Source organism: Urocitellus parryii, chromosome 11, assembly GCF_045843805.1.
Source record: "Urocitellus parryii isolate mUroPar1 chromosome 11, mUroPar1.hap1, whole genome shotgun sequence".
Classification (NCBI taxonomy): Eukaryota; Metazoa; Chordata; class Mammalia; order Rodentia; family Sciuridae; genus Urocitellus; species Urocitellus parryii.
In genome coordinates this window covers 13264404-13283076 of record NC_135541.1, presented here as the reverse complement: position 1 = coordinate 13283076, position 18673 = coordinate 13264404, and the positions used below count along the sequence as shown (strand labels likewise).

Below are 18673 nucleotides of genomic sequence, written 5' to 3'. Positions count from 1 at the left end.
AATGGGGGAAAGCACACGCTGAGAGGGAGGAATGGCCAGGGCCAGGCTCTCCTGTTGCGGGGCAGTCTGTGGCCTCCCCGGCCAGCTGACCTCTGCCTCCTGCTCCCCAGCGCTGCCCTCAGTGCTCATCAACATCCGCACCACTGTGCAGACCGTGGTGGTCGGCCATGCCGTTGAGTTTGAGTGCCTGGCACTGGGTGACCCCAAGCCTCAGGTGACGTGGAGCAAAGTTGGAGGACACCTGCGGCCTGGCATCGTGCAGAGTGGAAATGTCATCAGGATCGCCCACGTGGAGCTGGCCGACGCAGGACAGTACCGCTGCACCGCCACCAACGCGGCCGGCACCACCCAGTCCCATGTGCTGCTGCTTGTGCAAGGTGAGCACCAGCAGGGTCCTTGGTGGGGCGCACACAGGGCCGGGGCTCCTGACGCTGCCATCCCCCCTGGCCTGCTTTGCTCCTCCTTCCTGCTGTCCTGCGAATTTTCCTGTGGCCATATTTAAGGGGCAGATTTCATCACAAATGGTGGCAGGAAGGGGTGAAAGGGAGTGGCCCCTGGAGAGAGCTATGCCATGGGCATCAAGAGGAAAAAGGAGGAGCCGGGCATGGTGGAACACGCCTGCAATCCCAGCTTCTCAGGCGGCTGAGGCAGGAGGATCTGGGTTCAAAGACAGCCTCAGCAACGTCGAGGTGCTAACAACTCAGTGAGCCCCGTCTAAACAAAATAGGGCTGGGGCTGGGGCTCAGTGGTCAAGCGTCCCTGAGTTCAATCACCGGTACAAAACAAAAAAGGAGAAAGGATCTGTAGTCCTGACTCAGGGAGTGCCCGCCCCGCACAGCGAGGGCTACAGCCCAATCTGCTGGCAGAGATGAACCCAAATATTGTGGAAAGTGAGGGAAGGACCGCGGGTGCAGGCACAGAGCTGTTTTCCTGAAAGCTGATTCTGTTTCACCTACGACCCGCCCCAAACCTCTGCACCTGTACTACCTTAGGACCCTCCTGGAGTCCCCACAGGACTGTACAGTTTTCTGCCGGGGCCTGTGGGAAAGGTCTTGGCTGTGGAGCAGGTGGCCCTGTCTCTGCACCAAGACTGAGCAGCCGCGGTCCCCTCATCTGTAAAACAGACATGGCGCCTCCCTCAAGGGATGGTGTGAGGATTAGATGGGGCAGGGCCCAGGCGGGGCACACACGTGGTGGCTGTCATCATGCCAATGGCCGTGTCTTGTCCCCCCAGCCTTGCCCCAGATCTCCACACCGCCAGAGGTGCGTGTGCCCGCGGGCTCTTCAGCTGTCTTCCCCTGCATGGCCTCCGGCTACCCGACCCCTGACATCACCTGGAGCAAGGTAAATGCTGGGCAGGGACCTGGGCGGGGCCTGCCTCACTGGCCATCTCAGCACCCCAGGGCCTGGCACGTACCTGGCGAGTGAAGGGGGCCTGGGGCAGGACGGGAGGCACCCACGGCAGACATGGCCAAGGCCAGGTGCTCAGGGTCACGTTTGCAGGTGGACGGCCACCTGCCCCCCGACAGCCGCCTGGAGAACAACATGCTCGTGCTGCCCTCCGTGCAGCCCCAGGACGCAGGCACCTACGTCTGCACCGCCACCAACCGCCAGGGCAAGGTCAAAGCCTTTGCCCATCTGCAGGTCCCAGGTGAGACAAAGCCCCCAGAGTGGACAGTGCCCCACCCACTCCCTGGAGGGCATCCTAACGTACTCTGTGCCCACAGAGCGGGTGGTGCCCTACTTCACCCAGACCCCCCACTCCTTCCTGCCGCTGCCCACCATCAAGGATGCCTACAGGAAGTTTGAGATCAAGGTCACCTTCCGGCCAGACTCCGCTGATGGTGAGCAGCAGAGAGTGGGTCTGGGGCTGGCCTGGGAGGGGACCTGTGGCAGCCCCCAGTCCTGCCCTCTGGGAGGGGACATCTGCAGAGCCCCCAGGCCACAGGCCCCTGCTCGGGGGACCCTCTCCTGCCTCTTCTCCTCACCGCTCCTCCTCTGCGCTATCCCCGCCTCCCAGAGCCTCTCTGTCATTGGCACCTCAGTGCCAGCCCTCCTGACCCGTCTGCTCCTTCTCCCTCTGCCGTCTCTCACCCATTCCTCCTCTCTCTCTCGTCTCTCCCGGGTCTCTGACTCTGCCTGGCCAGGCCTCCTTCTCTACTCGGGTGAGTCTCTGGTCCCTCGCCTCCTGCAGGTGGAAGCGCCCGGGTGCATGATGCCAGCTTCTGTCTGTCTAGCGGCTGGCAGCAGGGCCTTCAGTGTAGGGCCCCATCCCGTGAGAGGTCTCTGGCCACATGAGGTGTGCCAAGAGGAGGGGCCGGAGTCCCTTAGAAAGGCGCTGGAGCTTGGGTCATTGGAAGGCGGGTGTGACGGGAGCCTGTGGTGACACGCTGTCCCTGCCCAGGGATGTTGCTGTACAACGGGCAGAAGCGGACCCCGGGGAGCCCCACCAGCCTGGCCAGCAGGCAGCCCGACTTCATCTCCTTCGGCCTCGTGGGCGGAAGACCCGAGTTCCGGTGAGACCCTCCCCCTCTTCCCCGGGGACTGGATACAGGACCTTGGTCCTGCAGACAGACACACATTCCCATCAGCCATGAGCCGTGAAGCCAGGCCGGGCTGCGGGTCCTGGAGCCGCCTGAGCTCTGGGCTGCTGGGTGCAGCTCTGGGGAAAGGGTGGAGGGAGGAAGACCTGGGGAAGGTCAGGGTCAGGCTGGCTGGGGCAGTGCCGGGAGGACCAGGCACGAACGGGAGCAGCCCTCCTTACCAGCCCTGTGCCTCCTCTCTCCCGCCCTGGCTCTGCCCACCGAGCAGGTTTGATGCGGGCTCTGGCATGGCCACCATCCGCCACCCCACCCCTCTGGCCCTGGGCCAGTTCCACACTGTGACCCTGCTGCGCAGCCTCACCCAGGGCTCACTGATTGTGGGCAACTTGGCCCCAGTTAATGGGACCTCCCAGGTGAGACGACAGCCCCCCACTCAGGCCCCCCACTCCTGGCCCCCTGCCCGCCCCCGCCCAGGCTGTCGGCCGCCCCTGATGCCCCCACCTTCCCAGGGCAAGTTCCAGGGTCTGGACCTGAACGAGGAGCTGTACCTGGGCGGGTACCCCGACTACGGCGCCATCCCCCACGCAGGGCTGAGCAGCGGCTTCGTAGGTGAGGCAGGACTCCCAGGAGCCTGCAGGGTCCGGTGGCTGTGGCCCCCTGGCTCATGCTGCCCTCTGCCCCCAGGCTGTGTCCGGGAGCTGCGCATCCAGGGCGAGGAGACCATCTTCCAGGACCTCAACCTCACTGCGCACGGCATCTCCCACTGCCCCACGTGCCGGGATCGGCCCTGCCAGGTCCTGCCATGCCCTCACCCCCCACCCCCGGCTGCCCCGAGTCCTGCAGGGAGGGGGGAAGGACGGGGGCGTCCTTGGCCTGACCTCTGGGGGCTGGTTTTCAGAACGGGGGCCAGTGCCAGGACTCGGAGAGCAGCAGCTACGTGTGCGTCTGTCTGTCTGGCTTCACAGGGAGCCGCTGCGAGCATTCCCAGGCCCTGCACTGCCACCCCGGTGCGTGCCCCGCCCTGCCTGTCACCGTCACCCTGGGTGCTGGCCTCCGCCCCTGCTGCCCCTTTGTACCCACCCTCTCCCCAACCTCTGGGGAGCTTCCACCTCTCACCATTCCTGCCCAGGAACTGAACTCTTCCCTTCGCAGCCCCCCAGGTTCTCTCCCCGGCGGTCACTGCTCCTGGGTCCCTGCCACCTCCCCATCCTATTACCCAGGAGCCCGTCACCCTACACGGTGACCCAAACGTGGTCTTTTTTTGCGGGGCAGTGGCCAAGTACAATCTCAGAGAGTCCCAGGCACAGTCACTTCTTCACGCCAGGCTGTCCCCCCTCGCAGCCTTTCTGGCCCCACCCCTCCTCCCTCACGCCCTGGGCGGCCCTCTCAGCTGGCCTGGCCCTAGGAAGCCAAGCCCCAGGGTGCAAAGGACAGGGCTCAGACCTCAGTGTCCTCATGGCCCCTGTGCTCCCCAGAGGCCTGTGGGCCGGACGCCACCTGTGTGAACCGGCCTGATGGCCGAGGCTACACCTGCCGCTGCCACCTGGGTCGCTCGGGGGTGAGGTGTGAGGAAGGTGAGTGGAATCAGGTGTGACACCCACAGGGTCTCGGTGGTGGCTGTGGAAGCTGGCCAGGCACTCAGAGGCCAGACTGAGCCCTGCAGGGGATAGTTATTCCCCGGAAGACCTCAGATCGGCTGGGTGTGGTGGCGCACGCCTATGATCCCAGCAGCTCAGGAGGCCGAGGCAGGAGGATCGCAGTGTAAAGCCAGCCTCAGCAGTTTAGTGAGACCTTGTCTCTAAAAAATAATATAAAAAAGGACTGGGGATGTGGCTCAGTGGTTAAGCACCCTGGAGTTCAATCCCCGGTACCCAAAAGAAAAAAATCTCAGATCCCTTGGCCATGCTGTCTCATGCTTGCAGTCTGAACCCCTTACCTGTGCCCCCACCCAGAATGGCTAACTTATTGGCGGTCCCTACAGTCTGATCTGCTGCCCCAGGGCCAGGGCTGCTGGGCACTGCAGCCACATGTTCCTGAGCCTCTGGGTTGGGGACTTAGGGGTACTGGGGTCCCAGGGTAAGACTGAGTAGCTGTCCTGGGTAAGACCTGGGACTCCACTGTCCCCACTGCCCCTGGCTGACCTGTGACCACTGCAGGTGTGACAGTGACCACACCGTCCATGTCGGGCGCCGGCTCCTACCTGGCGCTGCCCGCCCTCACCAACACACACCACGAGCTGCGCCTGGATGTCGAGTTCAAGCCGCTGGCACCTGAAGGCGTCTTGCTGTTCAGTGGGGGGAAGGCCGGGCCTGTGGAGGACTTTGTGTCCCTGGCCATGGTCGGCGGCCACCTGGAGTTTCGCTATGAGTTGGGGTCAGGTAAGAACCTGGTACCAAATGCAGGTGAGGCTCTGGGCGCCAAACCCTGTGCCCTCTTTGGCTCTTGTGCCCCAAGGAGGCGCTAAGGAGCAAATTCAGGAACCTACGCACCCGCTGCCCCTATCCCTGCACGTTTCCCGTGGGTGGCCTTCAGCAGCCCCGGGTTCCTCCATGGGCAGCCCCTGAGGAGGCCAGAAGCTCCCCTGTATGTGGGGGGACCAGAACCCTGGTGCCCAGCTCCACCTGGCGCTCTCCCCAGGCCTGGCTGTCCTGCGAAGCATGGAGCCGCTGGCCCTGGGCCGCTGGCACCGCGCGTCCGCAGAGCGTCTCAACAAGGACGGCAGCCTGCGGGTGGACGGCGGGCGCCCCGTGCTGCGCTCCTCCCCCGGCAAGAGCCAGGGCCTCAACCTGCACACCCTCCTCTACCTGGGTGGCGTGGAGCCCTCAGTGCCGCTCTCCCCCGCTGCCAACGTGAGCGCCCATTTCCGCGGCTGCGTGGGCGAGGTGAGGAACCGCCTGTGAGGACGAGCAGGAGGGGAGGGGACAGACTGGGCCAACCTGCAGCTAGCCCTGGTCCTGGGGCCACCCTCCCCCCGCTCCCCCTGCACTTTGGTTTTCCCCTCCATAAAAGGGGGATAATAGCACGGTGGCACAGCCTGTGACCCCAGCGGCTCTGGAGGCTGAGGCAGGAGGATCGTGGGTTCAAAGCCAGCCTCATCAATGAGGAGGCGCTAAGCAACTCAGTGAGACCCTGTCTCTAAATAAAACACAACACAGGGCTGGGGTGGGGCTCAGTGGTCGAGTGCCCCTGAGTTAATCCCTGGTACCCCCCAAAAGATGGTATATATAGGAATGCTAGTCCCCACTTGGAAGGACCATGCTGGGCATCGGCAGGGTGGACGGGTGTTCTTGGCGCCTGGTTCCCAGCTGCCCTCCGCTGTGCCCTTCTCTCTGCTGCCTCGTCCATCTGCATCCCTTTAGTCCCTCCATGTCCCTGTGCCTGCAGGTGTCTGTGAATGGCAAGCGGCTGGACCTCACCTACAGCTTCCTGGGCAGCCAGGGCATCGGGCAGTGCTACGACAGCTCCCCCTGTGAGCGCCAGCCCTGCCAGCATGGCGCCACGTGCATGCCCGCTGGCGAGTACGAGTTCCAGTGCCTGTGTCAAGACGGCTTCAAAGGTGCAAGACCTCCCCGGGGCGTTGGGGACACAGGTGGTCAGCGGCACCTCTAGCTCCTGCCCACCTACCCACCTCTGCCCTGGCCTGCAGGAGACCTCTGTGAGCACGAGGAGAACCCCTGCCAGCTCCGGGAGCCCTGTCTGCATGGGGGCACCTGCCAGGGCACCCGCTGCCTCTGTCTCCCTGGCTTCTCTGGCCCACGCTGCCAACAAGGTACCAGGCCTGGCTTCTGTCCACCTCCCTCTGGGGCCCAGGGGCTGGACACCCCAGGTGTCTGTACCCACCAGTTAGAACCTCCCCTTCCCCACAGGCTCTGGTCATGACGTGGCAGAGTCCGAGTGGCATCTTGAAGGCAGTGGGGGTAACGGTATGTACTTGCTGTGGCCAGCCAGAGCAGCCATTGTCCCTTCAGCCTCGGTCTTCCAGTTACCCACACCCTCAATTCCACCTCTAAACAAAACAGGCCTTGGAGGGACTTGCCAGGCGCAGTGCTGTGCACCTGTAATCCCAGTAGCTCTGGAGGCTGAGGCGGGAGGATCACAAGTTGAGCAGTTATCCTGGGTGCTTGATGGAGAGTAGCAGAGTGTCCTGCCCTTGCACCTGCCAGGCCTGTGCTGCCCGCTGGCTTGCCAGTGGGTCTGAGTGGGTGGTGTTGGGGTGGTGTGGCCCTGGAGCCAGTGGGCCCAGGTTGCAGGCTTCCCACCTGTAAGCCAAGGATCACCTGGGCTTGGAACAGCCCGGGCCAGGGTCTGGGGCAGCCAGCTGTCCCTGTTTGCTGAGGACTAAGGGTTTCCGAAGCTGTGGGGCTCAAGTCAGACAGACCCTGGTCAACAGGGATCGGGCCCACCCGCCATGGACCCTGTCAGCTGCAGGACATAAGAAATTTCAAAGGAAACTGGCCAGACCGAAATGAAGTTATCAAACCACTTTTTAGATTTGCAACCACGTGCTTCTTTATTAGCACATTCAACAGCAGGGTCTTGTGGTGGTCTGAAGAGCTACCGCTGTTTTCAAAACAGCAGGAACAGAAACAATATTTTAAAACATTTGTAGCCAAATAAAATGGCTACTCTAAGGTGATAAGCAAATATTAGTGACAGTCACAGGCCCCGCTACTACTGCTCTGGTTGGTCACCTCCATCCCTGGCTGAAGAAGTGTCTGGAAGAAGCACAGGGAGTCAGAGTTTCCCCTCCGAGTTCACAGACCCCAACCGTGTTGATGGCCCCTCTGCCTGCCCAGGTGTCTGGGTATCAGGGACTGCAGGGTCCGAGCCCCCCGGCAGTGGGGTGGAGAGGGGGTCAGGGAACCCCAGGGACCTGATGGCAGCAGATGTCTCCCCACTCCCACCCCACCCCGCAGATGCCCCCGGGCAGTATGGAGCCTACTTCCATGACAACGGCTTCCTCTCCCTGCCCAGCCGCGTCTTCTCCAGGAGGTAAGAAGGTGTTGGTTGTAGCAGCCTGCCGACCCAGGGGGAGGACAGGAATCTCAGGTTTCTGTCCTCTCCCCCCTCCTCCACCACAGCCTGCCTGAAGCACCCGAGACTGTGGAGCTGGAGGTTCGGACCAGCACGGCCAGCGGCCTCCTGCTCTGGCAGGGCGTGGTGAGTGGGCACTGGCCCTGAGTCTCGGGACTCCTGGGCAGAGGCTGGCCTCCTGGAGGCTGGGGCAGAGGGGAGAGAGGAAGGTGAAGGCTACCGCCATAGAGGACCTTGGCTTTCTACGCTGGGGACCCTAGAGACCCTGTGCTTCTTTGGCAGGAGGTGGGAGAGGCCGGCCACGGCAAGGACTTCATCAGCCTCGGACTGCAGAATGGGCACCTGGTCTTCAGGTGAGTCCTGGCCCCTCCCACAGGCAGCTGCCACTCCCAGAGCCCCCCCAACACTGTGCCCGCCCTTGCCAGCCGCACCTCCAGTCCTGCCCCAGCTCACGCCTTCACGGCCTGTGCCCCACAGCTACCAGCTAGGCAGTGGGGAGGCCCGCCTGGTCTCTGAGGACCCCATCAATGACGGCGAGTGGCATCGTGTGACAGCACTGCGGTAAGGATGTGCCCAGTGGGCACCGGAGATCAGGGCCCACGGTGCTTCAAGGGGACAGGATGCCCATGATGCCCAGAGAGGTAGCGCTGAGCTTGGGAGGCCAAGTGTGGAGCAGGGGACAGCTCCTGGCAGGCTCAGGGAAGGCCCTGGAGGCAGAGGCCCCGAGAGGGAAGACCCTGGAGCAGGCTCGGGCTGGGTTCGTGGCCTGCTCTCCAGAGGGAGGCGCTGGGAGCAGGCGGGGGCTTGTCTGGAGCCTGCCCAGGGGGCGGGTTGCTGCGGTTGGGAATTCGGGGCGAGGGCCTGACCCAGTTCCACCGCAGAGAGGGCCGGCGAGGCTCCATCCAGGTCGATGGCGAGGAGCTGGTCAGCGGGCGGTCCCCAGGCCCTAACGTGGCAGTCAACACCAAAGGCAGCGTCTACGTCGGTAAGTCCCGTGCTGCTGGGCCTTCTGCTGGCAGGGAAGGGAGCTGCCCCCTGCAATGCTCGAGTCCCCTGGAGTGCCCTGGAGTCCCCTGGCCTGCTGGGCTCCTGGGCTTCTGCAGCCAACAGGTCCTCATACTCCCCACAGGCGGAGCCCCGGACGTGGCCGCGCTGACCGGGGGCAGGTTCTCCTCGGGCATCACGGGCTGTATCAAGAACCTGGTCCTGCACTCGGCCGGGCCTGGCGCGCCACCCCCGCAGCCCCTGGACCTGCAGCACCGCGCCCAGGCGGGGGCCAACACAGGCCCATGCGCCTCCTAGGCACCTGCTGCCCCACACGGACTCTGGGCAGGGCCCCCGCCAACCACATGGAGTATATTATTATTAATATTATTATGGTGAATTTTTTGTAAGAAACCGAGGCAATGCCACGCTTTGCTGCTACGCCCTGGGCTGGACTGGAGTGGGCACGCCACCCCCCCACACGTGGACAGGCCGCAGGCGGGTGGGCGGGCAGGCAGGAGGGGAGTAGGTTGGCTCCGAAGGCCACCAGGACTCGGGGCCGGCACGGGGGCTGGGTGGAACTGCCCCTGCTCTCCTGCCCACAGGGGGCTCCCCATCATAGAGTTGGGGTGTCATTTGGGCCGCCCTTGGGCACCCCTTCTTCCACAGAGAGCAAACCTTAGCTCACCACCTGGGGCCTAAGAGCAGGCGCCGCAGTGGCCGTGCCCACCTCTCCCCAGAGCTCTCCAGTGCCCACTGTGGAACCGGCCTCCTCCTAGACAGCAGGCCACCTGCCCCGGCAGCCTCCCCCCAAGCCCTCCGGCCTGCACCCCACCCCAACACCCAGCCCAGGGCCCTGCCCTCAGGGGCTGCAAGGGAAACCCCATCCAACTCTCACCGGCAGCTGCCACGGCAGAGGCCACCCTGAGAGGCCTCCTGCCACACCAGGCCACACCCCCCACTCATCTGGAGGTGAAGGCCCAGGGGATGTGGGGGAGCCTTGGGTCAGGAGGAGCAGTGCCTTGGGCGGGGGAAGCGAGACTCCTGACTGGAGGGACAGGAGGGGAAGTGACCGCGCTGCCCGCCTGAGAGCCTCAGGACCCAGCGGGGTCAGCGGGCCCTGGACTGTGGCATTGGACCCCTGGCCTCAGGGTCCTACAAGGGACCCTGCTGTGGTCTTTGTCTTGATTTTTCTTAATAAACGGTGCTATCCCCGCCAGGGGTCTCCTGTGTCTTTGACCAGTCCTGACCCGGCTGCACCTGAGGGTGGGCCAGGGTGGGCAGAGCTGGGCCACAGAGACCCTAGAGTGAAGCAGGGTGACCTCGGTGAGCAAACCCCTCCCTGCCCTGCTCATGGAGTCGCACCTTCCGTGATCCCACACATAGGAGCCACGGCACAGCTGTCCCCCTTCCCCACGCCACGGGACCAGTTATGTGTGTGCTTTAGCTCCTGTGACCCTCACGCCCGGGCAGCGGGACTTGCACTCTTCTCCAGTGGGGTAGACAGAGTCTCAGAGGCACGAGTGACCTGCCCAAGGCCCGCCAGCCAGCCAGGACTTGGAGCTCAGGGCGTGTCTGGCCCCAGAGCCCACTCTCGTCCCCAGACCCCCACAGCCTCTCTAGGGACGGTCTCCCGATCCTGGAAGGCCAGCCCACTCTGCCGTAGCCCCCCAGGGGCTACCCGGTCAGGACACGTGTGGCAGATGTTGCAGGGTGCACTGCGTTGGAGGCGGAGGCCTTGGACCCCAGGTTCCCAGGCCAGCCAGCCCAGGGAGCAGCAGCACCACAGGAGGCCCACGAAGAGGCCAGCAGAGGCCAGCAGCAGAGAGGAGGCCAGCGCCATCCCCTGTAACCCAGGGCCTGCCAAGGAAAAGGGAGTCCAGTTAGCCACAGCCTGGGCCCACAGTCCCGTCCCCCTCACCTGGACAGGGACGAGTGTGGGAAGAGCAGGAATGCACGTCACCAACAGCCGTCCGTCTGTCTACCTTCCAAAACTGCGTCCTCCTGGGCAGGGTCCCCGCTTCCTGGGGGGCTTGTCTGGGCCGTGATCTGGAGGGGGTCTGCAGAGCTGAGAGCCAGGGGCTCAGAGGCGTTGTCATGTGTGCTCCTGGTCCATCTGGGTACTGCAGAGGGACCTGCAGTGGGCAGTGACCGCTAGCACACCAGGGACCGCCCCTCCTGGGCACCTCCTCCTGCGGCCTCTGAGTTGGCCTCTCTGAAAGTCATTGAGCCTCCAAGCTGAGGTCTCTTGCCAAGGTCACACAGTGGGAGGGGAGGAGGGGGCTTGGACGCCCCCATGTGGGAGCCACTCTGAGTGACTCGCTCCTTCCATCCTGAAGTGAGAGGCTCTGACCGTCACATACCAGGCGAGCGCTCTTCACTGAGCTACAGCCCTAGCCCTGGTCGCTACGTTTCTGTCACTACATTTCCCAGTGACCTGGACGTGGTCCCGGTCCAGGAAGTTGAGGGCGTGTCTTCAGGTGCAGGCGGGTCACCCCTGGGTTGAGCCACACTCACCTGTGCCTTTGTAATCCTGCCCCTTTGCCCTGTTTGGGATAGAATGTTCCATGGAAACGCCCTTTGTGTGTCCCCTTCTCTTACTGTGTCCCTGGGCATGGCCTTCCTAGATGTCAGTCAACCTGCTAGACTCAGCCCCCTCAAACCCGACCCCTTGCTTCATTTGAATGGTTTCTCCTCAATAAAAGGGGTCAGTGTGTGTGTGTGTGTGTGTGTGTGTGTGTGTGTGTGTGTGTGTTTTCTCTCTCTCTCTCTCTCTCTCTCTCTCTCTCTCTCTCTCTCTCTGTCTCTCTCTCTTTCTGCGGAGCAGTCACAGGACCCAAAGAAAAAGGTACCTCTGTCTCTTGTGAGGTCATTTCGTGCCTCCCAGTTCCCCTGCAGTGACCCTGACGCCCCCAGCCTGGCTGCCGAGCTCCTTCTCAGCAGGGGACAGTGCACACACAGGCGAACCAAGCACCTTCTGTGCCCTAAGCACCACGGTCTGCAGCGCCCTGTCCCCGCAGTGCCTCCCCCCAGCTCCTGCTGACTGAATGGGCTTATCCCCCGTTTCTTAGAGAAGGACCCCGAGGCGTGGAGCGTTTCATTCTCCCACTCATCTCAACAGTGTTTCCAGGCAGCCCCAGCTGCTCCAGGGACAGACGGACAGAAAGTCCATGGGCTGCGGCAGGAGGATCAGGAGTTGAGAGCCAGCTCAGCAACTTAGCGAGGCCCTAAGCAACTCAGTGAGATCCTCGTGTCTAAATAAAATATTTAAAAAGGTGGGGGGAGTGGTTAAGAGCCTCCGGGTTCCATCCCTGGTGCCAAAAGAAGAAGAGTTAAGCCGAGACCTGGCTGCAGGGATGGGGTGATCCTGAGAGCTCTGAAGAAGAGCCTTGGAGTGTTGTCTCTGGCTCTGTGACCTTGAGCAAGACGCGGACTCTCTCCAAGACCTCAGTTTCTCCACGTGGATGGTTTTGAAAGTGTCTCGAGGGTGATGAACCCAGGACCCTCGGACAGACGTCAGGCAGCCGGGTGAGGCCCCGGATCCAATTACACAGAACACCTCTCCTTTCGATGTTGCCCGGTGCCAGGGCCCATCCGAGATGGCTGCCACTAGTCATCACGCACAAGCGCTGAACTGGCTCCTCTCCGTGCTGCTCCCACTCCGCCTGTGGCCCGACCTCCTCAGCCCTTCCTGGGGCTCCCTGCCTCCTGCCTCCCCACCTTCTGCCCCAGAGCCTCCCTGACACCCGTCACTGACCTCTACAGCTGGCTGGTGGCCAGGAGCCCTGGTCACTGCTGTCACCACAGTTGTCCATGCCCCAGGGGTCACACACCAGGCTCGGTGGGATGCACCTGCCATTCTGACAGCCGAAATAGGCTCCACAGGGTCCTGGGGAGAGAGGGGACGGCTGGATGAGGATCCTGGGTCCACAGGGGTGTGGCCCTGTAGGGAGATGGGGGTGAGAGTAGAGGGCTGTCAGGAGATCCCAGACAGGAGCATGACAAGGGCAGGAGGGGTCAGATGGATGAGGATGAGCCCCTGGTGGTGGCAGCTAACACTGAGTTTCTGTTCTGTGCCAGGCAGGGCTCTAAGCGTCTCACCCCAGCTTACTTAGTCCTCCCAGCAAACCCATGGAGTACATACTGCTGTTGACCCCATTTAAGATAAGAAGACTGAAGCACAGAGAGGTTAAGTCCCCTGACCAAGGTCACACAGCTTGTATGTAAATCTGAGGCAAGCTGGTTCTAAATCCTGTGCTAATAAATTAACACCGGCACATGGTGGTGCGGGTGGGTCTGCACACGTGTGCACACACTGTTGAGTTTCTCAGTGAGCCTCACACCCCCAGCAAACCCTTGGGTTTTACACTTGCCTTGCACTTGCCCTCAGCTCCTCCTGGAATTCTCTCTCCTGGCAGCCCCTGACTCATGCTCCTCCCATCACTCAAGTGTGACCTTACCTGTCAGCCTTCCCCATCCTGAGGAAGCCCACCCCCCTCACCCATACTCCTCTCTCCCTCCTGATTTGGGGTCCTCTGCAGCACTCGCTGCATCTGCAGAGCAGATTCACTGGCTGATTTGCTTATGGTCTCTCCCCACCCAGGTCAGTTGCTGGGGCAGGGAGCTACTTTTTTGTTCACTGCTCTATCCCTAAAGCCGAGGGCAGCCCACAGCACATAGCAGGTGCTCAGCTAATACTCAATGAACAAACGTGCACACGGGAGAGGACGGTGTGACTCCCTGCGCAGGGTCAGGCAGCCAGGCTGGCACTCCTGGCATCCCGTGCACTGGACGAAGCTAGCTCACCTGGGACTGACCATCACCACACTCAGCTGTGCACATGGGACCTGGGCCTGGCCAATCAGAGCATTCCATTTTCTGGCTGCATCAACGGACACATGCCCCATGATCAGATTTGGCCTCAGGACTTTTGCTAGAACTGTAAGAAAACTCACTCTCTCTCTATTTCCCGAGGGTGGAGCTGTAAGGGTGACTGTGGACTTGAAGCTACAGGATCACTTTGTTGCCAAGTCAAAGAGGAGCTGCCTGAGATGGAAACCACACAGACTCACACCGTGCACCCACGGACGGAGAAAGGGAATGCAGAGACAGCGCTTGAACTCCTGGATCCAGCTAGACCTGAGCCAATTCCTTAATATCCTGGTGTTTGGAGCCCCTCCAAAACGCTGAAGAGCTGTGACTTTCTTGGCGCGAGGCCACAGAAGTGAGAGAGGAGGGGGCAGCCGATGTCCTCCCCAGCGCAGGAGAGTTGTAACAGGACAGGAGCTTTGGCATCTAGAGCCGACAGGACCCAGAGAGGGGCCCTCTAGACACTATTAGTCATGGCCCCAGGGATCTAGGGTACTTCATGAAGTTGCTGGGCAAGGTGGCACATGCCTGTAGTTCCAGCAGCTCTGGAAGCTGAGACAGAAGGATCACAAGTTTAGGGACAGCCTCAGCAACTTAACAAGGCCCTCAGCAACTCAGTGAGAACCTGCCTCTAAATAAAAAATATAAAGGGCTGAGGATGTGGCTCATTGGTTGAGCGCCCCTGGGTTCAATCCCTGGTACAAATATATGTTTCATGTATAGTTTATCCCAGAGCCAGCAACTGTGGTAGCAAAGGGGGTCTAAAATCCGAAATTCAGAGCATGCGCAATTCCAGGGAGGAAGAAAGGAGACATTTGACTAAGGGGACAAATGAGACAGCGTGGGTGGGCGTGTTCCCACCAGCTCGCTGTGACAGGGCTGCCCAGGGCCCACTGTCAAGGCCTGGTGCTTCCTGACCCTGTGCTGGCGCGAAAGTGCTCACCGTCCTGTTAGTCCTCTCACTGGGGATTTCCTGGGAATGGCCCTAAAGCTTCCAGGCTCACCATCACTGCAGATGATGGGAATCAGCAGGTGGCTGCAGTCCTAGGAGAACCCGCCAGGGCTAAAACCTCAGACTCAGTTTAAACTGAAGAACATCTTCTAGCATGAAAGGTCAGCAGCTTGACTTGTGGGTGGGGAGGTCTCGGGCACCCAACCTTCTGGGCCAATTCCCACCTATGATGTGAGGGTAACAGTTCTGGCCAGAAGCCAGGTGCAGTGGCACGTGCCTATAATCCCTGGGCCTGGGGAGGCTGTGGCAGGAGGATCTCAAGTTTGAGGCTAACCTCCACAAGGTAGTGAGAACATCTCAAAAATTAAAAAAAATAATAACACTGGCCAGCAGAGTTGCTGTGAGGCCTGCCAGAGCCCAGCCGACCACGCAGTGCTTAATGAACCAGGACCATTAACTTCCCCTCCCAGAGGCCCCTGTTGCTCGAGTGTGTGTCCATTACTTGCAATCACCAGAGGCCTGACCATGCCCTCTGCAAACCTCTGAAGGGCTGAGCAGGAGAGAGGACCAGTGTGTGACTCGTTTAAGTGTGTAAGGTGGCACTACCTGTGCATAGGTGTGTAGGACGTGAGTGGTGTGTTGCATGGTGGAGGGTAGGGTGTGCACTTGGTGAGCAGTGTGAGTGTGCACGGCTGTGCCCGCAGCTGTAGGGCGGCCATCTGGTGGAAGCCAGATTCATGGGGTTCTTTGGGTCTGGAATGTCCCTCACTGGGACACCCCACCCTGCCCCCTGGTCACCACCTCCTACCCTCTGTCAGGACCCACGGCCCTCCACCTTCTGTGCCCCCACCTTGCCCTGCTCTCTGCAGCCCGTGTGCTGGGCCCTCTCCTGCCCTTCAGCCTCAACTCACCCAGCCGGAAAGAGGTGACTTCACCCACAAAGTCCACGCGGGGCTGGCGGCCTCTAGTGACCAGGCGCAGCCCTAGGGAGCTTCCCGAGGATGCCACCGCGGCCGGGATGGTCAGGCCGCAGAGGGGAGGCCCCAGGGGCCGGGGCGCCCCCGGCGGCCCCTCGTAGAACTGCAGGTAGGAGCCTGGGGCGCACGGGTCTGCGGGCGCCAGGGAGGAGACGTTGGGCTCCCGGGCCCCCGAGGTCAGGCTGTAGACCAGGAAGAAGTGGAATTGGAAGCGGATCCTGTCGCCTGCGGCTGCTGCGTGCATCCAAAGCCCGCAGTCCGTGTGCGGAGCCACGAAGTAGAACTTGCGCGACGCGGAGTGCGAGCGCAGCAGCAGCGCGTCCCCGCGCCAAGCCTGCCCGCACAGGTCCACCAGGTCGGCTGCGGGGAAAGGCAAACCCCGGGTCAATTCCAAACCTGAGCCCTCTGTGACCCCAAGCAAGTGTCCCACCCTCTCCGAGCCTCAGTTTCATCAGGGAAAATGAGGATGATTAAGCAATCCCAGAATTTTGTTGAGGACTGAGCGATTTAATTTAATTCAACTCCACAACCCCTTATCCCACAGCCCACAGCCCTGGGTGTGTTTCAGAATTGTCCACAGCACAGAAAAAATGAAATTAACGCGATGTATGTATGTTCTATTAAGCTGCAGTCAAATGACATCCGCAGCAGCTCTCCGAGAACAAATACCATCTCCAGCGCCCCCCACGGACAGTCACCCCAAGTGGGGCAGCCAGGGGCGGTCCACAGACGCCGGCCAGTCCCGGCCTAGTGCTGCCCTGTGAATGTTGGAATCGCAACCAAAGGATTGTGGACTCCGACTGGTCAGGGCACTGGACAGCACCTGGCAGTTAACAAGAGATACTTAAGTGTCAGCTACTACTATTACCTTATTCAAGGATGGAGTGGACACATTTGGGTGCTAAAGGGACTAAGTTTTATGCTCCTAATCTTCTTTGCCAGGCTTGGGAATGGGCTCGTAACCTGGTTCTGAACAATGAGACTGAAGGAAAATCTGCTGGGAGACCCTAAGTTTCCTAGGTTTTCCTCCCCATAAAAAAGAGGGAGTGTTGTGTGGTGAGGAGTCCCTTTTTCTTCAGGCTTCTGAAACAGTTGATTGAGGGTGTGATGTCTGGAGCTGCAGCAGTCATCTTACAAGGTGAGGTGGTGAGACTCACAGGGAAATGCTCACACAGTTGAGCTGCTGACTTAGCTCTGGAATCACCTACAGCCATTTTTTTTTTTCCAATACTGGGGATTGAACCCAGCCTTGCTTTACCACCAAGTTACAGCCCCAGTCTTTTTTATGTTTTGTGTTGAGCAGGGTTTCACTAAGTGGCTGAGGTTGGTCTTGAACTTTTGATCTTCCTGCCTGAGCCCCCCCCCCCATTACCAAGATTATAGGCAGGTGTGTGCCTCTGCGTCTAGCTTCAGCCTTTCGCAAGGGAAACAGTGTCTTTACGTTTAAGCTGCATCTAGTATGTTACTTACAGACCAAAACGTCCCCCTCTAATTGTGAGGATTAGATGAGAAAATGTGTAAGTGTCCACACTATGATGATTTTTCTAAGCGCAGGGATGGAAGAGGAGGTGGGTCGCCCCGGCAAGGCGGGAGCTGCAGTGGGTGCTCCAGGACCAGCCAGGATGTTGGGCTTCATGGAGAAGGTCTTTGCCTGGCTCAGGGTGTGTCTGTGTAGACCTGCTGTTGTCAGAGCCTGCCTTGGAAGGAGGGAGTTCAGAAAGGGAAGAAATTGGACGGGGTCGTGCTCAGTGCTAGGGCTCTTGCCTAGCGTGGGGGAGGCACTGAGTTGGATTCTCAGCACTGCATATAAATAAGTAAAATCAAATTTAAAACGTGAGGAAATTGGAGCTGGGGTGGCGGACAAGCCTGTGAACCCAGCGACTTGGGAGGCTGAGGCAGGGGACACAGGTGCCAGGTCAACCGGGTAACTCAGTGAGACCCTGTCTCAAGATAAAAAACAAAAAAGGGCTGGGGATGTAGCTCACTGGTAGAGCACCCCTGGGTCCAGTCCCCAGAAATAAATTTTTATATAAATAAAAGTAGAATGACCTTGTAAAGGTCGGGCCGGCAGAGCTCAGGGGAACTAGCTGGGCGAGGCCCTGGTCCTTCTCTAGTATCAGGAAGGGAAAAGAAAAAAAGGAGGAAGAAAAAGGAAAGAGTGAGTCGATTGGGCCACTCCCTGTGCCAGGCAGAGGGCCTGGTGTGGGTGACCTCGTCGTGTAGGCACAGTGGTGGTCCCTGACGCTTGTCCTGTCTTGTCCTTTTTAGGTCTGGGTAGGAACCAGGGCCCGGCTCACCCCAGGCCTTGCCTCACCACCAGGCCTACCCAGCCCTTTGCTGCAGGACCCAAGACCTGGAGGGTTGAAAGATGAGGAGGGGCAGGGATGTGTCACAGGCAGGGTGCACGGACACCTGATTCCCAAGCCACCATAGTTTGCATTTCAAGCAATTGTCCTGCCTGCCCCCAGGCCCCTGCTTCTGGGTGACTTGGAGCTCTGGCCTCTGGAAGGGTTTGGGGTGGACGTGGGGATACCAAGCAAGACCGGGCACAGGGCTTCCCAGCCCCTTCCACTCAAGGGGGCCCAGGCCCTCGAGCTGAGTGTGGACTGGGGGGACACAGTCTCCAGAGTGACGGGGCTGAGCCTCCTGGGTGCCCTGGCTGGGCCCACACTCACCTGTCTCCGGAGCGGACGCAGCCAGGGCGGCCATCCCCAGCAGGAGCAGCCTCCGGGGCAGGAGCAGCCCACAGGTGGCCATCCAGCAATGGTGCGCCCAGCAGCTGGCGACCTGAAGATCCTTGGGGCCACGGGGACGGGCCTGGCCCACTAGTGGGGCAGCTGGCAGGACACAAGGACAGGGAGGCACGTCCACCAGTGACTGTGGCCTCTGCACTGTGGACGCTGGGCTCCCCCTTCTAGACCCATCTCCTGTGGGACGGGATTGTGTCGAGGGTTGCCATGGAGATTTGGGGCCAGAGTGGAGCCCTGGGAGAGGAGGCTGGGAGGACTGGGCTCACCCCCTGCCAGACAGGAACCAGGAACTCACATCCGGCCCAGCCACGGGCCTCTAGAGAGGGCCCCAGGCCAGGAGAGCTGTGGCCTTGGCCTTCAGACCCAGCTCCCGGGAGGCTGCAGATGCCGAAGGAGCCTCTCTGAGGGTCCAGAGAAGCGCACGCGCAGAAGCAGCAGGGGACCAGGCGGCTGCTCCTTGATGGGCTGCGCTCCTGCCACACGGAGTGTGTCCCCTCTGTCCCAAGTGCTCTTCTCCACTGGTGTCCGTGGCTGGTGTCTGCAGGTCATTGTGTCACGGCTCAC

General features: G+C 61.0%; 2 protein-coding genes across 10 annotated transcripts in view; one reads left to right on the top strand and one right to left on the bottom strand.

Moving 5' to 3' along the window:
• Hspg2 (heparan sulfate proteoglycan 2) overlaps positions 1–9777 on the top strand; it is an 89439-nt gene extending 79662 nt beyond the window's left edge. For 6 of the 9 annotated variants that reach the window (XM_026403570.2, XM_026403569.2, XM_077803625.1 and 3 more), the window contains 22 exons: positions 111–377; positions 1235–1344; positions 1504–1651; positions 1728–1844; positions 2148–2165; positions 2405–2516; positions 2812–2956; positions 3053–3152; positions 3228–3337; positions 3442–3550; positions 4019–4117; positions 4700–4921; positions 5181–5425; positions 5928–6099; positions 6190–6312; positions 6410–6466; positions 7460–7535; positions 7625–7703; positions 7860–7930; positions 8055–8138; positions 8459–8562; positions 8707–9777. In XM_026403570.2, coding sequence (XP_026259355.2) covers positions 111–377; positions 1235–1344; positions 1504–1651; positions 1728–1844; positions 2148–2165; positions 2405–2516; positions 2812–2956; positions 3053–3152; positions 3228–3337; positions 3442–3550; positions 4019–4117; positions 4700–4921; positions 5181–5425; positions 5928–6099; positions 6190–6312; positions 6410–6466; positions 7460–7535; positions 7625–7703; positions 7860–7930; positions 8055–8138; positions 8459–8562; positions 8707–8879 — 2741 coding nt within the window. In that variant the 3' untranslated portion in view covers positions 8880–9777. The remainder of the gene's footprint in view (positions 1–110; positions 378–1234; positions 1345–1503; positions 1652–1727; positions 1845–2147; positions 2166–2404; positions 2517–2811; positions 2957–3052; positions 3153–3227; positions 3338–3441; positions 3551–4018; positions 4118–4699; positions 4922–5180; positions 5426–5927; positions 6100–6189; positions 6313–6409; positions 6467–7459; positions 7536–7624; positions 7704–7859; positions 7931–8054; positions 8139–8458; positions 8563–8706) is intronic. The other 3 variants (XM_077803628.1, XM_026403573.2, XM_077803624.1) reach the window with 1 other exon arrangement.
• A 184-nt stretch (positions 9778–9961) lies between these two features.
• Positions 9962–18235, bottom strand: Ldlrad2 (low density lipoprotein receptor class A domain containing 2). Its single transcript, XM_026403626.2, has 5 exons — positions 18035–18235; positions 15294–15719; positions 12319–12450; positions 10547–10696; positions 9962–10421 (listed from the first exon to the last, which is right to left on the bottom strand). The coding sequence occupies exons 1-5, from the start codon at positions 18114–18116 to the stop codon at positions 10126–10128; spliced, it is 1086 nt and encodes a 361-aa protein (XP_026259411.1). The 5' UTR covers positions 18117–18235; the 3' UTR covers positions 9962–10125.
• Between the last annotated feature and the right edge of the window lie 438 nt (positions 18236–18673).